Genomic DNA, 22,432 nt, shown 5'->3' with positions numbered 1-22,432 from the left:
ATAAAATGTTTTAATTATTTTGTGAATTTTCTCATATTCTAAACGATAAATGTCCAATGTGCCACGTAAAAGATACGTAAAGATTGAATTTAATTTTCTTAATTAGAAAAGTTGTATTGATATAAGATATCGAATAAACGACGGTGTAAAAAGGGAGTGGATTATCTTTACTTTGCACTTTCAAAATGTATGCTTGTCAACAGGGTGTCAACAATTTTTATGCGTATGCACATGTATTCTCGTCTAGAACGTATCTTTATCCGACTGATATAATATAAACCTTGCGAAGCGAAAAGCGGATACAGCTAAAATTGATAATAATGTTAATCTCGCCTTGAACTTTAAGCCACCGTCGTGCCATGTAAAATCAACCAATCAATCAATTGATTCGTCTCGAATTGCACTAAAATGTACTTTTTTATATTTATGTCTTCAAGAGAGAAAGATATCATTTTTGATTTACAAAAATTTTTTAATCGAATCGTCGAAAAACCCTCGTCGACTCGTGTCGTGAATTGTTCCCACGGCTGAGAATTCCTTAAATCCGCAATAAAAACGTTGTGAAATATTACGCGTCGGAAGATTTAATATTTGTTCCGCTCGGAGGATTTTCTACCACAAGATCTTCCTTATTTATAAATTTAGTTATTCTCACAGCAAAAAATACATAAACAATTCACCGATAAGACGTTTCCGATTGTGTTAACTCGTGAGAATAAACTTGGACTGAAAGAATCTGTAACGATGCAATCTGAGAGAGATCGATTAGAAATCCGAGATAACAAAGTCTTTGTATGTGTGTTAACGAAAATAGAAAGTCGAATCAGAATTGAAAAAGCTACACTGCTGTACGACGTGTCGATAGTTTTGATATTGCACCGTGATGTTAATTCGTTAACTTACATTTACGCGCAGATTATATTTTTGCGCATAAATGCAGAACGCGATATCAGAAAGAATTTAGTTTGCCGCGCGAACATAATAATTGTGACTATTGTTTTGCATTATTAATTTTCGACTCGAAAAACTCTCGATATCTAACTTGATCGATTTGATGACGCTGATTTATCGATACTAAATTCGCAAACTAGGCTGATATCAAGGCGATAACGACCTTTGAAAGAAAAGAAACATTTGTTAATGGCGATTAATGAGTTTATTAGAGGTATAGAATGTTAATCAAAACGATAGCCTTCTAATTCTTAAAATTAATTTTAACATTCGTGTGAGCAAACATATAGTAGCTAAAAGAAACGATTGAACAATACTTCGAAACAGTAAGTCTCTCTCTCCCTCTCTCTCTCTCTCTCTCTCTCTCTCTCTCTCTCTCTCTCTCTCTCTCTTCTTTTTCTTCATCCATTTATCTTCGCAACTGGCACTTCAAAAGCAAAACTACATCTAGATCGTCAGTCTCTTTACTATAAGATTTCCGGGAATTCCCAGTATTTCGGAGCCATTACGAATGTTGAGAAAGAGCTGGAGATAGAGAGAGATGCGAGGCATTCAGTCGTTGTCGTCGAAATAAGATAATGCGCACTTTGCTCTCCTTGATAAGAAAGTCCTATAAAAGAGACTGCATCGTCCATTTTATGCATCAGTCGTGTCCAATCAGTTGATCTAGGATTCCGTTTTACGGGAGGAAACAGCAGCAAGATGAGGTGTATACTCGCAGTTATATTTACCGTCGTTCTAATCGCAACTGACGGCAAAGCTATGCCAGCTAGTGATGTCGAGAACCAACAGACTACTGCTCAGCCCTTAGATCTCGAAGATTACGTCAGAAAGGCTCAAAATACAATTAACGCACTTGGTACTCAGCTACAAGAGCAGTTGAATCAAGCGATGTCCAATCAAGGAGGATACTTCGATACTTTGAAAGAGCAGAGCAAAAATCTTGTCAACAACATGTTACATGTTGCTGACAAAATTCACACGCAGGGTTACACGCAGAACATGAATGAGGAGGTAAATGAAAATATATCTATCAAATTATATATTTTATATGTGCTTTATTCAAAATTTGTTTGTTTAGTTTAAATATATTTGCATATAGCTTCGTTGCAATGTCGAGTCTGAAATGTTTGATTAATTAAAGCGACTAAAGTCTCTCCTTTCAATGTGGACTCAAATAGTTTTGCATAATAAAAATCTCTAGCGGTTATTTCTCAGATGTACATTCAATGTTGCTATACCAAATTAAAAATTGACTTGTTTACTTGCAGGTTCGCAGCACGAGCTCTCATATCTAGAAGTTATGTGTGTTTAAATATTCGTGAGAAATATCGCATTGAGGACGCTCGTTGAATTACACAACGTACATTTGCAAGAAAAGCCGTTCAGTTTGTCGTCATATCTTAAAGCAATCTACCAGAAATAACTGACATGCGGCAGAAAATAATTCATAAATTGCGAACGCAAGCAAATTGACGATGCAAGAATCTGCAAATTATTTTGCCCTTTGAGATACGTCGATAAGCGTTACACTTGTCATCTTTGTTGCATTACATTATATTAAACGAATCTTTCGTATTACCTAAAGTGGTACTGTAGTTTGTAATTGGCAGAAACGTACATGCAATTCATGCGTGTCAATGATTACGCATGTCCAAAGTCGTTGATCATATAAGCGTAAGTTAACGAATCGAGCGATTGGGACGACTAAACATTTAATAAAAGTAGCGAATGTTACTATCTCTAATAACATAATGCAATATGTGAAAAATATCATTGGTGCGTGTTTCACTGTGAAACACTGAAGCCACAAATAAGCAGGTTGAGAACGTAGCAGTCTTCAAGATTTGAAACACGCGCGGTTTATACGCACAAAATGAATCATTATTCGCAGGTGAAGGCGAAAGGTGGACGAGTTGGAAAGTATATGAACAAATACTCACAACAAATACTCACTACAGACTAAGCTGTCTGAAATGGCCGATGAGATCAGCGACGAGACCAAGGAATGAGCTGCATACAAAATTTGAAGAATGTCTCCGCACTGTAATAAACGAACGCCCAGAACGTTATGGAGAACGCAAACAAAAATTCCGAGAAACTGCAAGGAGATGTTTCTGAATTTGCTAAGGGCGCTGTTGACGTTGTCGTGCAAGTTTCTGAAAAGCTCAAGAATTACTTGTAGCGGGAAACGACACAGAAGGCAGCGCGACGGAGGAACACACGGAGGAGTTAAGAAACAAAAATACTTTGTAAATTATTCGCATGTGAAACACCTCGGTAATTATGCACAGAGAAATTCAAAGTTCAATTAATCAGCGAGTGTAACCTCACACCGTATCACAATCAGATCGAACAACTGACGAGTGCCTTTTAATAAAAGTATTTGGCTCTTTTCGTTCTTGCTTTCTTTTCATAAGCCCTGTCGTTATGTTAAGATATTTAAACGTGCTACATCTCATCTTACGAGTTTCCACGGCTTTTGATAGTCCATGACTATGAGTAGAAACATCTTTGCTCTTCGCTCTATCGATTATGTTATGTATTGCACAATTGACGCACAGTGCAATGCCAGGATTAATTGTAATCAATAAAATTACTTTTTAGCGTGATAGTCATTTCATCAGATGGTAATTTATGTGGCGAATGAATTGATGAAATTGCGTATCGCTTAATATAAAGAAATGAATGTGTAATTATAAATACTGTGTCAAAAGATGTGGTTCGCTCTCTCTTAATGAACTTTGCTAGCACGACAGCGAGAATGTGCCGGCATTACACATTATAATTTCTCGAACGATTCCCACCGCATCGTGATGTTTACCAAATTTCGCGCAAACAGACAAAGTATTTGCAAACGTTCGGAAGTACTTTATTGATGCCGTGAAAGGAAACTTCTGTGCCCAACATGATACAATAAGAGCTACACGACAATGGTATATACGTTTCAGATGCATTTTATACGTGCGATATCTAATGTCAATGTTAATTGATAATAAATTGATCTGCGATTCAAATGTAGCAATCACGATGTGTACTTCCATTAATGAACAATATAGGTTGATATAACGAAGAAAAAGAAAGGGAAAAGAAATCGATAAACTCGTAACAACGTAAACTCGTAAGAACAAAGAATTTCGTATCTCTCACTGAATACGAGGCTCACGTTACTCTACTTGTGTCATCAAGTTTAATAATAGGTGAGACGAGCAATTATACCTAATCAGCAAATTCCACTTCGATTTCGTATTGTGAACACGGGTCAAAAATCCACTTACGGCAAGGAAAACATGCCAGCTCGATATGACCTAAATTATAAATCCACGTATATTCAGCCCCATTCGTCGATTCTTAAGCTAACAAAAAGTCTTGCGATATTTAGCTAACACGAAAAATCTATTATTTATCGCATATGCATGAATTTTCGCAATAAAATTAATGCCGTTGAAGTAAGGCAAACGCGTTAATGAAGAAATAAAAAGTATTTCGTTCTCAGCTACGTAATATTGTTATATGTGTGCACGTTCGCTCTTATAAAAGGATTGAAAATTATCGAATCGCTTCATTGTCGATTAAAGACTCAGTGTTGAATCAATGATCTATTCTGTGTCAATTCTGTGAAGTAACATTTATTATATGTATATAATTATCCACACGTAATCGCTATCACATTTTGAACTTCGCAATTGTTTTTTACGGAAGAACATCTCTCACACAAGTGCACATCTTATTAAAATGAGTAGATTTTTTCTAGTTTTTGTTACATATATGGTAAGACAAGATAAAGTAAGAATATAGAAACGGAAAACTCTACGAAACTCACTTTGGTCGATCTATGCGTATTTGCGATAAAATGTTCTATGCACAAGAAAACGTTTGTACTATATGATACTGTAAAATTACAAATAATATTTAAACTGAAATTATAAATCGTCCAAAGTAATTCGTCGAAAAATAAAAAAAATTATTTGGATATTAATTTGTTTAATAATGTTGCGTGCTTTTTTGTAATACCAATTTCGCTATAAACAGGTGTTATTTACAAGCGCTATTGAAATTTCGAGAAAGGATGCAGCTAAGAAATTATCCATAAGAGAATCGCAATCACAATGGCGAATGAATGGAATCACATCCGACAACGAGAGATCCGCAAGGATAAACAGCGGATTCGAAAAGATGGTCCAGTTTGTCAACTTTTTGGGTCAGATGGACAACTTTTTTTACGACAAAACAAAGAATTTCATTCGCAAGCTTAACGCTATGTACGACATGGACGGGAGCGGGAGACGTCGTAGAGCTTCTTAACTCGTTCCAAAAAGATATCTAATGAAAATAAAATCGTAAGAAACTTGTAATTCAAAGTATAATGTAAAAAATAATGTAAAACCGACTAACGTTAAGTTATCCTTTAATATTTATTAACTTTCTTTGTTTATTTCTAATTTTTTTTTTTTTTCATTATATTGTATGCTAAATATAATTTTTATTAATTTAACAATCATCATTAATCGACTATTATATCGATGAATAAATCAACACAAAAAAACTATACAGCATATTTATATGGAAATATAAATCATTTTAAATGCGAGATTTAAATTTATAAACAAGTCTCGTAATAAAGTAATTTTCAAATTAAGAACGTCCACTTTTTTCCCATTTTACCCGATATAATTTTTGTAATTATCATTATTATCTGACTTTAAAACCTTGTATAGAATTTGTATGATGTCAACAATAACATTCATTTATTCAATCGTACCAGTAAGCGATAGCAATATATACCTTATTTATGTCTATATATATATACACGTATATATCGATGAATGTCAATGTCGAAAAACACATATCATTGATTAAATATGATGTCGGCGAAAGCAACATCGATGGGAACATAGTCGACGAAATGTTTGTCAATGATTTCAACCCAGCAAATATCAAGCGACAGTTACATAACTGTTAGTTATAATTTCCCACTCAACGATTTACTTTTATACTTAGTAACTTTTATACAACGTTATATTTAGATTATCGAGTGGAAAATTATTATTAACAGTTATATTACTGTTACTTGATGTTTGTTGGGAATATATATTTCGGATATTTTAAACTACATAGCCTACAATAATAGGCTGAACCGTATATACACTATATTGGTTTATGGTTTCAATAATATTCAATCCAAGGTATCTCTGATAAGAGAGACAAGTAGAATATGAGAAAAGGATAAAAGAAATAGAAAACAAAGGAAGAAAGAACTGGACGAATCAAATGGACAAGACCTGAGGCAAGTACTTGAACAGTAAAGATAAAGCAGTTTTGTTTGCATTAGAAATACTAAGGATAGGATAAAAAAGCGCATACAAGAATATTTTGATTTTTAACATATTGATTTTATTTTTTGATGTTTTTTTTTAAATCTCTTCGATATAAAATTTGTCTAACGATGTCTCACACACTCAACTACCTCTTTCAGACAAAGGTCGTTTTCACTTCCGCCTGTTTATATACACGACTAGGTCTAAGGCCGTAGTTGTTTAACTTTCTTTTCTCAACGACATCGAGCATCTGCATCTTTGCGTATTAATAGGAGGTATACAATTAATAAAAGATTCGTCAAACAATCAAGTCAATTCTCGTGTCAATTCTCGCACGTGTGTCAAATTGTACGTTAATATGCTTTTTGCGTTATAATCGACAAGTAGTTTTGGCGGCCGAAAATCATGCATAATTTACATATAGTGAATTAACAAAAATTAGCAATTAAAGGATTGTAATATATATATGTATATATATATATATATACACACACACACACACATATATATATATATGTATATATCTTTATAATTTGAATTAATATAACAACAGCTGTAACACACATATGCAATATAATATTATATTTAAAAGTTTCTTTCAATAGAAGGTGTCAAAAAAAAGAGGAGACTAAATTGGAAAACGAATATCAGTAGTGAATTACTGTATCTAGCAATTACACATTCACAAAGCGGCATTCCTATATTTGAAGATTATGGATATTAAAATAAATTTCGAAGACCTAAGCATAATATTTCAATCAGTATTATCTTATGTCGTCCGAAGAGGCAAAAGAAGTTAGCCTCTATTAGGACCTGATAAGTTTGCTAATAAGTTATTGCCTTCTTTTCGTCAACATACTATGATAGAATATATTTTCCTCCACTAAATTTGGTCTCAGTAGAAATAGTAATTGACGAGACACTTAGTGGTCAAAGGTGAAGTTTTCAAGTACCAAAAGAGCTTACCACAGCTGCAAATCTTTCTTCCTCGTTGACATTTTCCATCTTTAATCTGGCTCTATGATTCAGCTGAGACTCGAACTCATTATGTGACCTCGGCTTCTTATTCAGTTGAAGATCGTAACCAAGCAAAGAGAGTTCATAAACGTCGACTGAACCTCTCTCCCACATTCCTGCTTGTTTTTGTGGATATTTCATTAACATCCCAACTATTCTGAAAGGGGAAATAACTTTACACAATCGAATGTTTACTAGACTTTCGTGTGCAATAAGCTTGTGAACTTACAACAGCACTATCCAGTTTTAAATCAATCTCGTTTATAGTACTTGGAACATTCCAAAGCTCTAGCTCCTTCTCACCGATTAAACCATTAATTTTACTAATGGCTGCTTGAAAAGCATTTCGTATTGTCCAAGTCAATATTCTTCACAAACATGGTGATGATGTCTTGCGGTTTAAAAATTAACTTTTTGACTACATTATCTTAATTCGCGTGCTTGAACTGTCCGGGTCAATTTTAATACTATAGACACATCAAACTAATTGGGAAATGTTTTAAAGATACCTTTGAGTGAACTGAATTTATCTTGCCTAAATTCTCTACACATTTCCTGTTCTATGTCAAAGACGGAGAAACGATAAACAAACATAAAAATCAAATAATATAAAAATGTTAATATTTTAAACCACAAGATATACATATATGTATACATGTAATATATATATATATATATATGTGTGTGTGTGCGTGTGCACATTTACACACACATACACATATATTATATATGTATATATATGCATTAGATAGTGTATTTACGTTCAATATACGTTACACTTTTTACTGATTCTTAATAAAAAAGAAAAATTAATAAAAAAGATTTACGTCTATTAGAATTATGTTCATTAGTTCTTATTTAGTTAATAATATTTTAGAATATTGCCTTTGACCGCTGAATATCTTATCAATCACTGCTCTACTTTAGACCATTATATTGGAGGAAAATGTATGTCTCATCTTTGTTTTACTGTCGTTGAAGAAAAAAGTATAGCATTACTTTTTTCATAAGTTTGACTTATGTATAACCACTTTACATCATCGATTCTCTGTATAGAATTCTGTTGTAACAATGAATAGCGCAGTCATTTGCGTCGGTTCTCCTGAGTAAAGCGTTTGAAACAACGTGAGAATTTGATATTAATAGAGAAACTGATATTAATAGCTGACTTATTGCTGCCACTTTGTACTTATATACTTTGTACCCTATATCACGTGTCATTGCCACTACAAATTTCCAAAGTTTAGCTCCAGTTTTTTTTCAACACTTAATAAAATATTTACGTGTTGTCGCAATGCGGATTTCAGTCAGATCGTTTCCCTAACAATATAATTCTCGTTTCACTCGAATTTATTTTTGAAACATTACACACAGCAAGAACATAGATTGTATCAAGCAAACAAGATTTTTTTAACAATTGTCCTTTTACTTTTAGAAAATGATCAGTCGTAGTTTACACGTGTTTAGATATGCCAATTTTGTACCTTTCAGATGCTTACCGTTCGCGACAGTATTTGCACCATTTTTAACAATAGCATGATTTACAGGGATGCAGATGTCGTATCGCATACTCGACGTAGTTCTTCACATTCGGGGATCCTGCATGTATCAACATCTCGTAACAAAACTCATTATCAACAAACCGCAGAATCGCGTACTCCGCTAGTGTTACCCTGCAGCCGCACTCCAACGTTCTTCGTTAATTATCGTTCATTTCATTCGGATCAAATCAGAAGTTGCGACTTTCAGAAAGTCTTCTTTTCTCTTTCTCTTTTTTTCTTTTTTTTTTTCCCTTTCTTTCTTTCGCGTATTCTTCTCATTCTTCTTTGCAAGTGGAATTATCGCGTATGAAAGCGCGAGCAGAAAAATATGCCATATACTTCCATATACGTGTATGTGTGTGTGTGTGTGTGTGTGTGTGTGTGTATACTCTACGTAATTTCGATAATTATTTCGCGTATAAAAGGAAAGAGAAACAAAAAAGAAAAATCCGCTTCATTGGCGTGATCGCTCAGAAATCTCAGCATAATATTTGGAATTTTTTCTGAAGGTACATATGTTGTCGAAGTAGTGCGAACTACGTTTGTTGTTGAGGTAATATCGAAATTTTTCCAATTAAAAATCTATGTATTGAATGAGCGTATTCTCTCTCCCTCACCGCCCCCCTCTCTGTCTCTCTTTCTCTCCTGTGTACCCTCCAATGTATTAGGCACTACGTAATAAAAATGCATGATATAAAAGAAACTAGAAAATTTCTTTCTGCATCTGGCATATTAATCCGATAAAAATAAACTTGCGGAAGTTTTATGGGGAATGACGTTAAACGATGGTGTTGAACGGTCGTTTTGCAATCTTAAAATTTGATTGAAATAATCAATGGTCAAATTTTTGAATGACTCAATAATACACAAGCATAGGTCATTTTTCGTTAATCGACCTACATGTAAAGGAGAAGTTACTTTCATGATTACGACACAGTTTTTAACAGTTTTAAATAATTTTAAAATACCATGCGGGGATATATCATTACTTTGTACCGATTAAGCAGCTCGATATATTATTCTTTCATCTCTCTCGCTGTAACACAAAATATACAAGATAATTTCTCAGATCGCTCATCGATATAGAAAGTTGGCTGCCATTTGAATTGCGCCGTTAATTAGCAGCAATACGAATAAATCTCGAGAGCTCATGAGGGCCAGAGATGAATCACGACCAAGGCGAGCAGTTTTTTCGGACAATTGCGATTTTACATCATCATGAAAGTAACTCAATTTCGAAAGTTTTATTCTATCTCAGCAGAATACTAGCGATCATCTTTCTCTTCGATTAATTCATTGCAGCTACTGATTATGCGGCAGAATGACTGGTATAGTTTGTTGCGCACCCGGAGGCGGCTGTGGCGGCAGGTATTGCATATGCTGTGGCGGGATCGTCATATGGGGTGGAATTAGGGGGCACATGATTGGGTAACTCGGAGCATGACCCTGAGGAGGTGGTTGTGGATACGTCGGCTGTGGAGTACCAGGTGGATTGTAAGCGCCCGGTGTGTGTGGTTGATTTGGATTAGCCGGAGACGGTGTTTGGCTAGGTGGTTGTTGCGCGACATGAGGGTGCGGATGAGTGTGTGGACCCATATACTGAATACCAGGGGCTTGTGGTCCCTGCGAATCATGATGATGATGATACGGCGTGGCCATGTGCGGTGGTGGTGGCGGTGCCTGGACCATGCGTACCATCTGTTGGTACGCCGGTTGTCCCGGATAAGGCACCTGGAATGGAGGATGCAACGGAGCTGGCGCCAATAACGGCTGTCCCGTTGCCGCGGCCACTTGCATCTGAGATGTTATGTCCGGTCCACGATGCTGCATCATTTGCACTGTAAGAAACACGATATTATATAATTACTTGAACATATACGTTACACATAAAGTAACGCATAACCAAAAATATGTAACTAAAGATGCAAGCACATGATAATACTTAATAACTGTTTTCTTCATAATACATCCCTTTCAACTCTCAAACTGTAAAGCTCGAAGCATTCGAACATGTCCTCAGGCTCAAAAGATCCGCATAGTTTAACATTCTATTTTAACATTCGAACTGTTTTGTTACATGAAAATCCGTACATTGTTATGGAATACTGACCCTTCCGGAACCTCGTCACTTGTTGAGCGGGTGGTTGATTGAAAGCCGTCGGTGGCTGATTGGTCATCACATACGCGGGCATGACGACGGCCGTGGGTATAGTCGCTCCTGTATATTGTGGAGTCTGAGGTGTATGCGGTCGACTAGGTGTCGGTGTGCTAGGGGACCTCTGTGGATCACAGCCATGCGCAATTACATTTTTATTTATTTTTCTTCAAATGCAGTTTTCCATTAAATCGCGGATATTTTATGTCTACGTAACCGTACGTTACTAACCGGTGTAAATGGCTTTGCGTTTGGATTAAATTCTTTAGCATTCGGATTTAAGGTTGATTTCTTGAAAGCATTAGTTATCTTGTCGACCGCGGGTTCCGGTGGAGATTGCTGCACCGTTTGGCTATTCGTTTGTGACGGTGGTGGCGGTGGTTGTTGCTGTTGCTGTTGCTGCTGCTGTTGCTGCGATTGCTGAGGCGGGCTCGTAGATCGTACTGCTAACGGACCAGGTGGCGGTTTATTGGTGACTACCGGCTCCTCTTGTACAGCTTGATGTTGCTGATGAGAATTGCTATGCTGTTGCGTCGGTGGTTGCTGTTGCGATTGTTGCTGCGGACTCGTGTGCTGATGAGAAGTTTGGTGATGAGTCTGATTCATCGGAGAGGCGGTATGCACATCCTGTTGTTGATGCTGATGTTGTTGTTTTCTGGAAATTTGCGGAGTATCCGGCGGACCTTGCGATTCTGCTAATTTGAACTCCGTAGCAAACTGTCTCAGCTCTGAATGCTGCTCGTCTCTGCCGCGCGGTGTCGGAACCTTGCGTGCAAACGACGATATTTATAATCCTCATAAACAATTTATCTTACGACTTAAAAAGAAAGAACACTTTTAACGAGAATGTATGTCAAACCTTTCTATGATCTGATTTATGTGTAACTATTTCGCATCGCTGCCCCTCCACGGAATTCTGTTGCGCCATCGTGTGCTGTTGATGAGAGGACTGTTGTTGTTGATGCGAAGACGCAACACTGGACTGGGGAAATGGAGCTGGTGGTGCTTTATCAGCCTGATAGACCTGTTGCCTTCCAGGACGTTCACGTTTCTCCGTATTCATCTTATTTGAAGGAGTTTGCTGTTGCTGTTGCTGTTGCTGCTGCTGCTGCTGCTGCTGTTGCGACGGGAAGCCTACTTGCGGCAGAGAAGATGGCGGCGCTTGATTCTGCTGAATTCCTTTATTGAAAGGACACACCACTTTTATCTAATTTTGTCTCTCTCTCTCTCTCTCTCTCTCTCTCTCTCATCTACAGAATGTAAAGTCTTGATAAAAAATACGAATTAATTTATACCTGGTTGCTGAGACTGCGTGGTCGGTGGAGGCACAAACGGCGGCGGTGGATTATTATACGTAACAACTACTCCACTAGGTGGCATACCCATGTTCAAGGGTACCGGATGTTGCACCGACGAATGAGCGGATTGTATTCCGACTGGTATATTCGACTGTGGAACATTCACATTAACCGCAGGAGATGGTTGATTGTAGACATTCTTATCATTCGTAGTTCCTGGCGAAGACGGCGATTCATTGGTCCTCATCAATTTGCCAGTATTCCCACTCTTCTTTTTCAACGGTGGCGGGACGTATTTTCCTTCGGTAGGTCTTGCCTAAAATTGTATAGTGACTGATAAGATTAAAGACAATGCCTAAAGAAAAAAAAAAAAAAAAAAGAAGAGAGAAGGGAAAATCAAAATTTACCACAGCTGCAAATCTCTCCTCTTCGTCACCGTTCTCCACCTCTAATCTAGCTCTATGATTAGGTTGAGACTCAATCTCATTTGCTATTTCAGCTGCCTTTTGCTCCTGCTCCTTGTAATCTTTCGTATCTTTACGCTGGAGCTGAAGTGTGTAACCAACTAAAGAAGGTTCAAATGTCGTTTGCACCCCATAATCTTGTTCATTTTTACGGAACATTTCGTTAACGTCCCAACCATTCTGAAATTGTGCAATTTTACACAGCTTGTTGTTTACAAAATTTTCATGCCACAGATTTATAAACTTACGGCAGCACCATCCAGCTCTAAATCAGCTCCATTCATAGTACTCGGGGCGTCCCAAGGCTCTAGTTCCTTTTCACCGATCAAGCCATTAAATTTACTAATGGCTGTATCTGTTTGAAAGGTATCTCTTATGGCATAGTCCAAGTCGACATTTTTGGCAGACATGGTGACAATGTCATGGGGTTTAAAAATTAACTTTTCAACTACGCTATCTACACTTATTTTGCCCGAACTATCTACACGATGGGCCATTTCCAGTACTACATCAAACTGACTGGAAAATGTTCGAAAGATGCCTTCATATACTGAGCCATTTTGAGTTTGTATCTATAATTATGATATAAAAGGTAATGGCATTATATTAATTTGAACACAATATCTTGATAATGCAAATTGAATATGCAAATGCATTTGCATATACCTGTACTGTATTGCCAACATGGCTAGTAATTGCATGCATAAAATGAGCATTGTTATACACTCCTTCTGCTGCGACACATCTTTCTTGTGGGCCGCGAGCTCGTGGAGATCTGAAAAGATGCGGTAATAAAAATAAAATTTTGCTCTTATCAAAACATTATATCTGTCATATGTACAATTACTGAACTGTCCAGGAGTCGGCAGATTTATTGCAATTTTGTTATTATTTGTGCCACAGCACAGGTAGAAATCTGATTAAATAACAAAGTCTTCAATTGTATAGGAATAAAATCTCCAATAACATCAATGATAGAATCATATAGTGTCGAGTAAGAGTACATTATATTAATCTTTATCAAGTTTACAGTAATTTATAAAATTGCACTAGTGTATTTCATGTCCTAGAAAATACATTTGTTCGAAAAGAAATATTGTGCATACTTTTTACTTTACTTCCATCATCATATCTTGAACATAATTAATTTTTACAGATTAGTATACATGAAGAGGAGTCATGTGAGTTTGACGTAAGTAAGTTCACAAAGTAATTCTTATACTAAGCATTTGCCTAATCTCGCTGAAGCCGTAAAATTGACGGAACCTGTTGTTGTTGGAACGATTCTTTCTCTTGCTGTTCATTCTGCCCGCCGACGACTGTTCTTCGCCAGTGAACGGTGGGTTCCTGCCGCCGGTTTGTTGGGGGCCTTCTCGTTTCCTAGTGGGGACCGGAATTTTGACTACTTTCCAGGTGACCGTTTGACGTCGAAAAAATTTGTCCTTATGCCCGTGACACGGGAGCAACGTGTGCAGCTGTGCCGCTGCGCGCGTATCCGTTTGAGCGCGACGCTTTTACGCGGTGACCGTGTGAAAGTCGACGATGCGTCGTGATCTTACACAGTTTCGCACGAGCGATCGACAACAGGACGAGGAAGAGGAGGCCGTCGGGTACGCAGAAACTACCAACATTCACGACGGTTTTTAGGTTATACTCAAACGAGTCCGAATATGAATTGGCGCACGGTGCGTGAATGCCGATCGCGACGTGTCAAGCGGTCGTACAGGGTCTGCACACAGCGTGAATTCGTTACTCGGTAACTCGAGGGCTCTTAACAAGGCAGGCGAGACGCTGTCGCGCGATCGCGGCCAGGAATATGCAATTCGTCGCTCGAGACGGATGCAGACGCGCGTACGTAATACGTAAACGGCGCGACGGGGAGAGGAACGAACTGACCCGACCGTTCACCACGGTGGTGCCTCGACAAGTGATATCAGACATAGCATGGCGTAGAGGAGAAATATATAGGCTACGTTCTGATATTCACTATCAGCACTGAAAATCTATAGTATACGTGACGCAAGCTATGTATTTTCAGTAGCGACAGTGAATATCGGAACACGCAGCCATACTATATACTTCATTAATGTTTCTTCACATGAAAATGCGCCGTAAGTCGAACATGAGTACTGTCCGTTTTATCATCCGCACCACATTATCCACATTTGCACTCTGTGCACTCGGAATGTAAACAGGCGCGTGTTCCACTTTTGCATTAAAGTCGGCTGTAGACGTAACAAAATAATAAATTTTGTTCCATTAATAAACATATTGCTTCTTTCCTTCCAATTATCCTGTATTCTTCTGTCACAGTTCTTGTACTTGTTTTCCACAAGGGTCTTTGCAATACCCTGTACATTACAGAAATATATGTATGTACATCACTGAAGGTTAACACACTGCCACACGTACGCCAATAAGAAGCTTTTATTCTTCTTTTTTGTCCTTCAATTCTCTCATTGCTATGTTTTAACCGTTATGACAACTTTTGAATGTTTTGAAGTTGAGGTAAAGTGCTGGATAAAATATTATTGAGAAAGAAGGAAATTGAAAGGAAAAAGTGTTGTATTGTGTCCCAGAAACATACATCTGTGTGAGAAAAAAGATTGTGTCGCAGGATGAGTATTACCAGTAGAATGCTTTATAACAAACTATGCGGCTTACGCCCGGACTTATCTTCGAGAATCACCCCGGAGATCCTGAGCGAGATATGCGATGATCCTAATACACAACCTTTTTTGAAGTGGTTCTTTGAGAACGTACACTTCACCAATGTTCTGTCTAGTGAAGAAATAATATTGTAAGCAATTTCTCATATAGCTGCAATCTTACTAAAGTAAAGTTCTTATGATCTCTTTCTATTTGTAGAAAAAATACATTGTCAGATGAGTCAAATGAGTGGTTAGAAGACGAAGTACTGGATGCTGCATTAGAGGAAGCGACCAGAGACTGTCCAGAGTTGTTGCATCTTGTTGATTTGGATGATACATATAAAGAAGACTTATTTGAAGAATATGAAATATTAAAAGACTGTTATAAAGAAGACAAGGAGTATTTGAATTCACTAAAACACAGTATAATAAATCTGAAGTAAGTGCTTTGATAATTTGTATACTCTGGATATTCATATTTTAACTGAATGATTTATATAAGCATGAATTTGTAGAGAAGTTGATAACAGGCTAGATGATGATATCGAAGAAGCGGAAACTTTGCTGCATAAAGAACAGATTGAAACAGAAAAGTTATATGAAAACTGCAGTGTAGTTCTGAAAGAATTTGATAGAGACAACTGTCAATTCTCAAAAGATGTTGATTCTTTACTAAATATATATGCTAATGCTACCAAAAATGTAATTATTTCAAGCTTTAATAATCATTCCAGTGATATTTGTCTAATTGTTTCAATTTGCTTTTACAGCAAGGTGATACAGTATTGTGGTCACAGATGCCCATAGATTTATTTATTAAACAAGTAGAACTTTACAATCATTATTTGGGTATCCATATAAGAAAACAATTTGAAAGTGTTAATAAAGAAGAACAAGATGAGGATTCAGATTATGCATCTCTAATAAACAACAGTAGAGAGAAGCAGGTTGATGAAAGAATGCACGAATTGATTTCATGTAAAACAAAGTAAGTAATACTTCAGAAATGTATCTTGAGAAATTATTCATGCATATTTTTTTCTCTACACAGTTTGAGAAATTCTAAAATAGAAGAGATCAATGCTGATATTCAAGTAGAATCCTACATTGCAATGTTGCAAAGTATTCGAGATATTTATAACAGCGGAATTTTGAAGGTTCCCGGGAATAATGAAATAGAGTAAGCGTAAAATACAATTCATACTCAATTTATCTCAATTTTGAGGTTAAAATAACAGTTATTCTATACTTTGAGCAAAGATCAAAGAAGAAAAGAGAATCACTTTTATTTAAATATAACATTATGTTTTTTGTAAATATAGCGATGAAATTTTAACATTAAGTACAAAAAGAGATATTTTGGAGCAAAATGTCGAACTTTTGCGAGACCAGCAGTTTTCAGTGATAGCACAATTCGCGGAAATTGAGACAATTAAGATTCTGAAGAACGACGCGCTTGCTCGTCTCGAACGGAGGAAGACCCGTCTCGAGAAGCTTAAGAATTTATACTATCTTGCGGGAGAACACGGTCATGTTTACGTCGATCTGCTATACATATTAATGGAAATGCAATATCGCAACCTTTGCGAAGTTGTCGAATTTATCGCCGACGCACGTCATTACATTACAACAGAGTACAAACTTTCTTCTACAAGATGTGTTAGTAACTACTTTACTTCTCCTTTTCTTTTATATTTTATATTTTAATTTATATTTTAAATTTTTACATTGAGAAATTTTTTTAATGGGGACAATTTGTACTATTTTTAACGATATTATGTGAAATTTAAAGGAAGTTATGCAGCAACAACAAGACGAATATGCAACCATCTTAATGGAATCTTCAAAAACTTGTAATATTTTCAACCAAATATTCACCAGCATGATGGCTGGTGACTGTTCGGACCTTTCGTTTTCATCCGCGTTGAAGAAATACGACGACTTGATAACTGAAAACGCAGAGAAGAAATTAATGTTGGAAACATTTTTAAATAATAAAATTAGCATGGTGCAAAAATTGTAAGTGCCATCTTTATTAGTGATATTACTTATTAATGATATGTTATATTTTTATATGATTTTTATGGTTTAGAGCAAACAAAGTTAACAAGGATTATATGGCTGAGACACAATACGAACCAACAAATAGCTTTAAGCCAATTTCATATGAAATTAGTACCAATTATGAGGAAATATCTGCTAATGTTCAAGAGTTACAGGCAGATGTTACTAAAATCAGGAACCAATTCAAAGAACGAATGGTAAATACGTTTAATATATATGTTTAGTAAATATTGGAAAATCAATTATATAATGGTCACTAATAATTCTCATATTACACGCAGAAGGCTGATGCCAGCTTTGAACGCGAGAAGGACATCTTGTGGCAAAGATTCTTGGCAGACCCAGATACATTAAAAATGAAATATGAGGAAGCAAAGCAAAGGGTAGATGACTCTCACTTTGGAGATACTGTAGAAAGTAAACCAAGTTTTTAAATTAATAGTTTATTTGGAGTTAAAAAAATAATACATTAGTCTTGTAATTAAGAGATGTACAATCTCTTTAGTATAAGAATAAATCAAAGGTGTAAGATAAAATGTTTCATAAAAAGCATAACTTTTCAGTAAGAGAAAGAGAGAAAACTGTTTATTTTACCTTTTATTATTACACATGAGAAATAATATTCTCTCATCTACGTTGTAAAAGATCTCTATCTATGTTATAAAAGACCATATTTTATTAAATATTTACAGCTTATAAACTATATATAGTATATCGTTGTATATATATATAAAAATGGAATAGCTAAAAGATTAATCCCAGCAATGAAGTACTATTTTGCTAATGCCCTGCTATCAATGTGATTGTCTGCATTTATTACTGTATAATACGATGTATTTCTCATTGTCAAGTTACATTTTCTGATCCTTCAACTTCTTTTGCGCTTCTAAAATGAAAACACTTGTTGCAATGTTTTCATGATTATAACGCTGTCACGCTAATGAATGATTCGTCTCAAGGACATATACAATGTATAATGTGTGTACACATCTACGATAGACGAGAGGATGGCGTAGGAGGGGTAGCCGGAGGTAACCTTGTTCCATCAATGTCCCTCTTTTTCCTTTTTTGGCTCTTCGCGGATCTATGTTCCAGTCGAAAAAGCCTCCTCTTCTTAAAGGTTAGTTGTACTACTTTTTATTGGAAATTTAATTTATAATATGCGATCATATACATACATACATACATACATACATACATACACACACACACACACACACAACGTGTTAAAACCGAAGATATTCTACGCAATCATCATATCTATACTAACGCCACCAAAGCGAAATGTCAATGAAGCTGTATATGAGAAATTTTTCATGGCGATCGGTAGATAGCGCCACTAGTTTTACGTTTACAAAAATTATTCGTAAAAGTTTTCAAATGCACTGTGTAGAAAATTGTGCTTCTCGAGACTATGCGCTACCGTATACGTTGACGACCACGATCGTTGCGACATTTCACGCATAAATATAAGAAAAGCTGTCTCGTTATTTTTTCTTTTACTAACGCTAATGATGCGTGCTCGTTTTCTCGGTATCGTTAACATATCGGTAAAGGGTAGGGAAGGAGAAAGGAAGAAAGAGCTTTTAGGAGGAGAAGGCAGGTAAGTGAGAGAGAGAGAGAGAGAGAGAGAGAGAGAGAGAGAGAGAGAGAGAGAGAGAGAGAGAGAGAAAGAGAGAGAGGGAAGAATACGGAACGGGGAAGTGGCGAGGCGAGGAGTATTATCGATTCGCCGGGGCTCGTGAGTTAACGGTTTGTTTACACGAGCACAGCTACGGGTAGGGAGCGGCGGAGGGCTGGCGGGGAGCGATGCGCGCGATGCGCGCATGCGTCGCACGGCCAAAACAATAATAACAGAGTAGAAGCAGAAGGTTCATGGCTGGCGGACGAACGGACGGTCGCTCGTTCTTCGCGTCTCGACGCGAATTCTCGTCGAAGCTTGTCGATTGAAAGTCCGCGCGCGCGTGTCACGACGAAGAGTCGACTCGCCGTCGTCGTCCGTCGTCACCGTAGAGTATTGTCCGTCGGCAGAAACGAGAGAAAACGCGCGCGCACACACAGTCAGACGGACGTTTCGTACCGCGTATATACATTCCAAAGCGGCGCGATTCGGCCGGTGCCTCAAGAAGAGCAAGAAGTCACTCGCGTGGGATTGTCTCGGGACGGAGTGTCGCGACTACCTCGTAATCGTCATAAAGGCAAGTTCCAGCACTTTGTTAATATTCGACTCGAGTGTATCTCAAGTCTTCATGCCGCTCGGCATTTCTCAAGAAACTTTTGTCGGAGCAAGAATCACCGCGGCAGGTTTCGCAAAATCGTTACGGAATTGTGATCTACCTCGAAGTAAATAGGCGAGAGGAAGAGGAGGGGAGGAGAGAGAGAGAGAGAGAGAGAGAGAGAGAGAGAGACAGTGAGAGAACTGAGAAAGAGAAAAAAAGAAAAAAAAAGTTACGGACAATAGACTGATATTTGATTCGAAATCCATGAGTGCGCAAGGTGTTTTGTCTCGTCATAACTGAGTCACCGTTCGTTTCGTGTCTCGATTCTCTTTCTCACCTCCACGTTACATCATCGTCAGAGTGAAGTGCGTGTAACGGGTGTGCGTACATTGTGTAACTCGCGATCACCGACTAGTCGAAGACAGAGAGAGAGAGAGAGAGACAGAGAGAGAGAGAGAGAGAGAGAGAGAGAGAGCAAGAAAGAGGGGGAAAAAGAGCGCGAGACATTCGGACACCGTGTGTACGTTCGATCGCAGCTCGGAAGCAAAACAATGCGCTGCTGGTGTAGCGCATAGTCGGTGTGCCCCGTATGTGTGTGCGGCCGTGTACGTGAATGTACGTATACGTGTACCTGCCTGCAGCTGCCGCGCGGGCGCGCTCGTGTGTGTTTGTTTATGCGCGCGGCTAGCAGTCGCACGCTCGTACTCGCGCGGCATTCATTCAACAGTCAGCCGCGATTCTACGCGCGACTCTCCCGTAGTGTGGTCGTTGTCATCATCGTCGTCGTCGTCGTCGTCGTCGTCGTCGTCGTCGGTCGTCGGTCGTCGGTCGTCGTCGTCATCATCATCATCATCATCTCGGCCGTTTCGAAAGGAACGAGCGGAGCCGAAAGCGCACGAAGCGAAGAGGACGCGGCGAGGGTAATCGCCGCGCGTATTTGGCCAGTGAATCACGCTCAACCCGTTTGATTACGACACGGACGCGCCTCACCGGATACACGTATATACATACATATACATATATATATACATATATACATATTATACGCGCACGCGCGCGTACGTGTTGTATTGTTGTGACGTGTCCTCGTGCGCCGCGACGACGTGCGGAACGAGAGAGCTGCTCACGGAACGAGACGGGACGTGACGAGAGGAGAGGAGAGGAGAGGAGAGGAGAGAAGAGGAGAGGAAAGAGCGAGAGATCGGCGGCTAGCTCTATAATTATCGCTCGCGCGGATCAGAGAACGCGACCGCGATATCCTTCCGTCGTGGGAAAAAGAAGGATATCGCGCGCGCCAACCGTCCAAGTTTCCTCGTTCGAGGGAGAACGTCGCTCGGTTTTGTTTTTCTTTTCCATTCGATTTCCATCCAACGGTCTCGTTCTCTCGGGAGAAAACACACACACACACAGGCTGCGCCTATTCTCTCTACCTGTATGGGTATTGTATTGCCGGAGAACCGTCTACCGAAAGTAAACACCGGCGATAGATAAAGGCGCAACAACGGTAGTGCGGGAAAAGAGGCCGCGAGAGAAAAACAGCCGGCAACGTCCTAGAGGCTGGAGAAGAAGGGACCACGACAAAATATCGCGAGAGAATCCGAGACTCTTTGTTTCCTCCCGTTTTCCAGCAGACGCGCTTCTGCCGGTGAGCGCTTCGGCCGTTCCGTTCGTTTGTGTTTTCCGCGACAGCGACTCCTCCCCAGGATGCCGAGCGCCGAGGAAACGACCTATCATCTGATCAGCGTGCCGATGCCGGACGGGGCACAGGCGGACGCCTTTCTGGCGCGCGACGTCGACCTCTTGGTTTCGCAGATCAAGGAGAATTTACGACTGTCCAGTCTGAAGGCCAAGTCCAGCATCAGCCACAAGAACAGCCGACCGTCGCCGTATCGAGTGCCGGCGCGTTCCTGGGCTGACCCAGCCGCTGGCTGCGAGATCTGCGGCCTGCGTCCCAATCAGCAACAGCATCACATGGCCGGTCATCCTCATCACCACCATCACCATCATCATCACCACCACCACCATCATCATCATCACCATCACCACCACCACCATCACAACCAGCAAAAGAGGAGCGAGAGGAACAGGGTGGACGACGACCCGTACGAGGTTCTGCAGGAGCTGCTGCGCGAAGGCGGCCTCATCAAAGAGGCCGTGAAGAGGCTGCAGGCGAATCTCGACGAGCTGTCGAGCTCGGAGGTGGAGGAGGACGAGGAGGTGGTGGTCGACGACGAGGATGACGAGCGGAGGACCAGCGGCTGTTACCGCAGGAAACCATATTTCTACGATTCCGAGGACGAGCCGTTACCACCGATGTACGAACCGCTGGAACTGTGAGGGCCACGGCTGCAGCGTCATTTAAGCGGAAGTATCTAACACGGACCCTAACACTACACCCGTCTCTTGGATTCTCTTCACGAGCGACCGCGGTCTCTTCTCCCCGGGGGACAGTTCTTGCTTCACAATAACGATGATCTCTGTCGCCTTTATGCGGAGGCGAGGACGGCTTATTGTTCTCGATATCGGGCCACGCCGGAGTTCCTTCAAAAGGGGATAAGGAATTTATTCCGTAAAAAGGTTTTCCTTTCCTGTGTATAAGCGCGCGCGCGCGTGTGAGAGAGAGAGAGAGAGAGAGAGAGAGAGAGAGAGAGAGAGAGAGAGAGAGAGAGAGAGAGAGAGATAATATTTCCCGGGAAGAATGCGTGAGCGTAACGATGACGCGCGCGCGCGCGACACGCAATTAGGCGAGAACTC

The 22,432-nt window shown here is 39.1% G+C and overlaps 4 protein-coding genes and 1 long non-coding RNA gene across 6 annotated transcripts; 3 read left to right on the top strand and 2 right to left on the bottom strand.

Moving 5' to 3' along the window:
- Nucleotides 1–1,583: 1,583 nt before the first annotated feature.
- On the top strand, nucleotides 1,584–3,348 carry LOC105181260 (uncharacterized). Its single transcript, XM_011137908.2, has 2 exons — nucleotides 1,584–1,965; nucleotides 2,223–3,348. Exons 1-2 carry the CDS (start codon nucleotides 1,654–1,656, stop codon nucleotides 2,247–2,249), a joined length of 339 nt encoding a protein of 112 aa, XP_011136210.1. The 5' UTR covers nucleotides 1,584–1,653; the 3' UTR covers nucleotides 2,250–3,348.
- A 3,459-nt stretch (nucleotides 3,349–6,807) lies between these two features.
- LOC105181261 (uncharacterized) lies at nucleotides 6,808–7,915 on the bottom strand. Its single transcript, XR_849608.2, has 2 exons — nucleotides 7,516–7,915; nucleotides 6,808–7,443 (listed from the first exon to the last, which is right to left on the bottom strand). It is a non-coding gene; the product is annotated as an uncharacterized LOC105181261 (long non-coding RNA).
- A 546-nt stretch (nucleotides 7,916–8,461) lies between these two features.
- On the bottom strand, nucleotides 8,462–14,719 carry LOC105181262 (ataxin-2 homolog). 2 transcript variants are annotated; one of them, XM_011137909.3, is made up of 9 exons: nucleotides 14,011–14,711; nucleotides 13,411–13,519; nucleotides 12,993–13,316; nucleotides 12,688–12,924; nucleotides 12,278–12,596; nucleotides 11,842–12,161; nucleotides 11,214–11,747; nucleotides 10,938–11,106; nucleotides 8,462–10,665 (listed from the first exon to the last, which is right to left on the bottom strand). In XM_011137909.3, exons 1-9 carry the CDS (start codon nucleotides 14,046–14,048, stop codon nucleotides 10,130–10,132), a joined length of 2,586 nt encoding a protein of 861 aa, XP_011136211.1. In that variant the 5' UTR covers nucleotides 14,049–14,711; the 3' UTR covers nucleotides 8,462–10,129. The 2 variants fall into 2 exon arrangements, with proteins under 2 accessions (XP_011136211.1, XP_025153314.1); XM_025297529.1 differs by having other exon boundaries at nucleotides 10,261–10,665; nucleotides 10,919–11,106; nucleotides 14,011–14,719.
- Nucleotides 14,720–15,362: 643 nt separating this feature from the next.
- On the top strand, nucleotides 15,363–18,035 carry LOC105181263 (uncharacterized). The gene is made up of 9 exons (XM_011137911.3): nucleotides 15,363–15,544; nucleotides 15,613–15,834; nucleotides 15,911–16,097; nucleotides 16,166–16,383; nucleotides 16,447–16,575; nucleotides 16,718–17,054; nucleotides 17,188–17,414; nucleotides 17,488–17,656; nucleotides 17,741–18,035. The coding sequence occupies exons 1-9, from the start codon at nucleotides 15,363–15,365 to the stop codon at nucleotides 17,891–17,893; spliced, it is 1,824 nt and encodes a 607-aa protein (XP_011136213.1). The 3' UTR covers nucleotides 17,894–18,035.
- A 1,135-nt stretch (nucleotides 18,036–19,170) lies between these two features.
- On the top strand, nucleotides 19,171–22,338 carry LOC105181264 (lysine-specific demethylase 7A). The gene has a single exon (XM_011137912.3). The coding sequence runs from the start codon at nucleotides 21,383–21,385 to the stop codon at nucleotides 22,013–22,015; it is 633 nt and encodes a 210-aa protein (XP_011136214.2). The 5' UTR covers nucleotides 19,171–21,382; the 3' UTR covers nucleotides 22,016–22,338.
- The last annotated feature ends 94 nt before the right edge of the window (nucleotides 22,339–22,432 follow it).

The sequence above is a fragment of the Harpegnathos saltator genome, unplaced genomic scaffold (genome assembly GCF_003227715.2).
Source record: "Harpegnathos saltator strain DR-91 unplaced genomic scaffold, Hsal_v8.6 scaffold18, whole genome shotgun sequence".
Classification (NCBI taxonomy): domain Eukaryota; kingdom Metazoa; phylum Arthropoda; class Insecta; order Hymenoptera; family Formicidae; genus Harpegnathos; species Harpegnathos saltator.
This window is presented reverse-complemented; position numbering and strand designations above follow the sequence as displayed.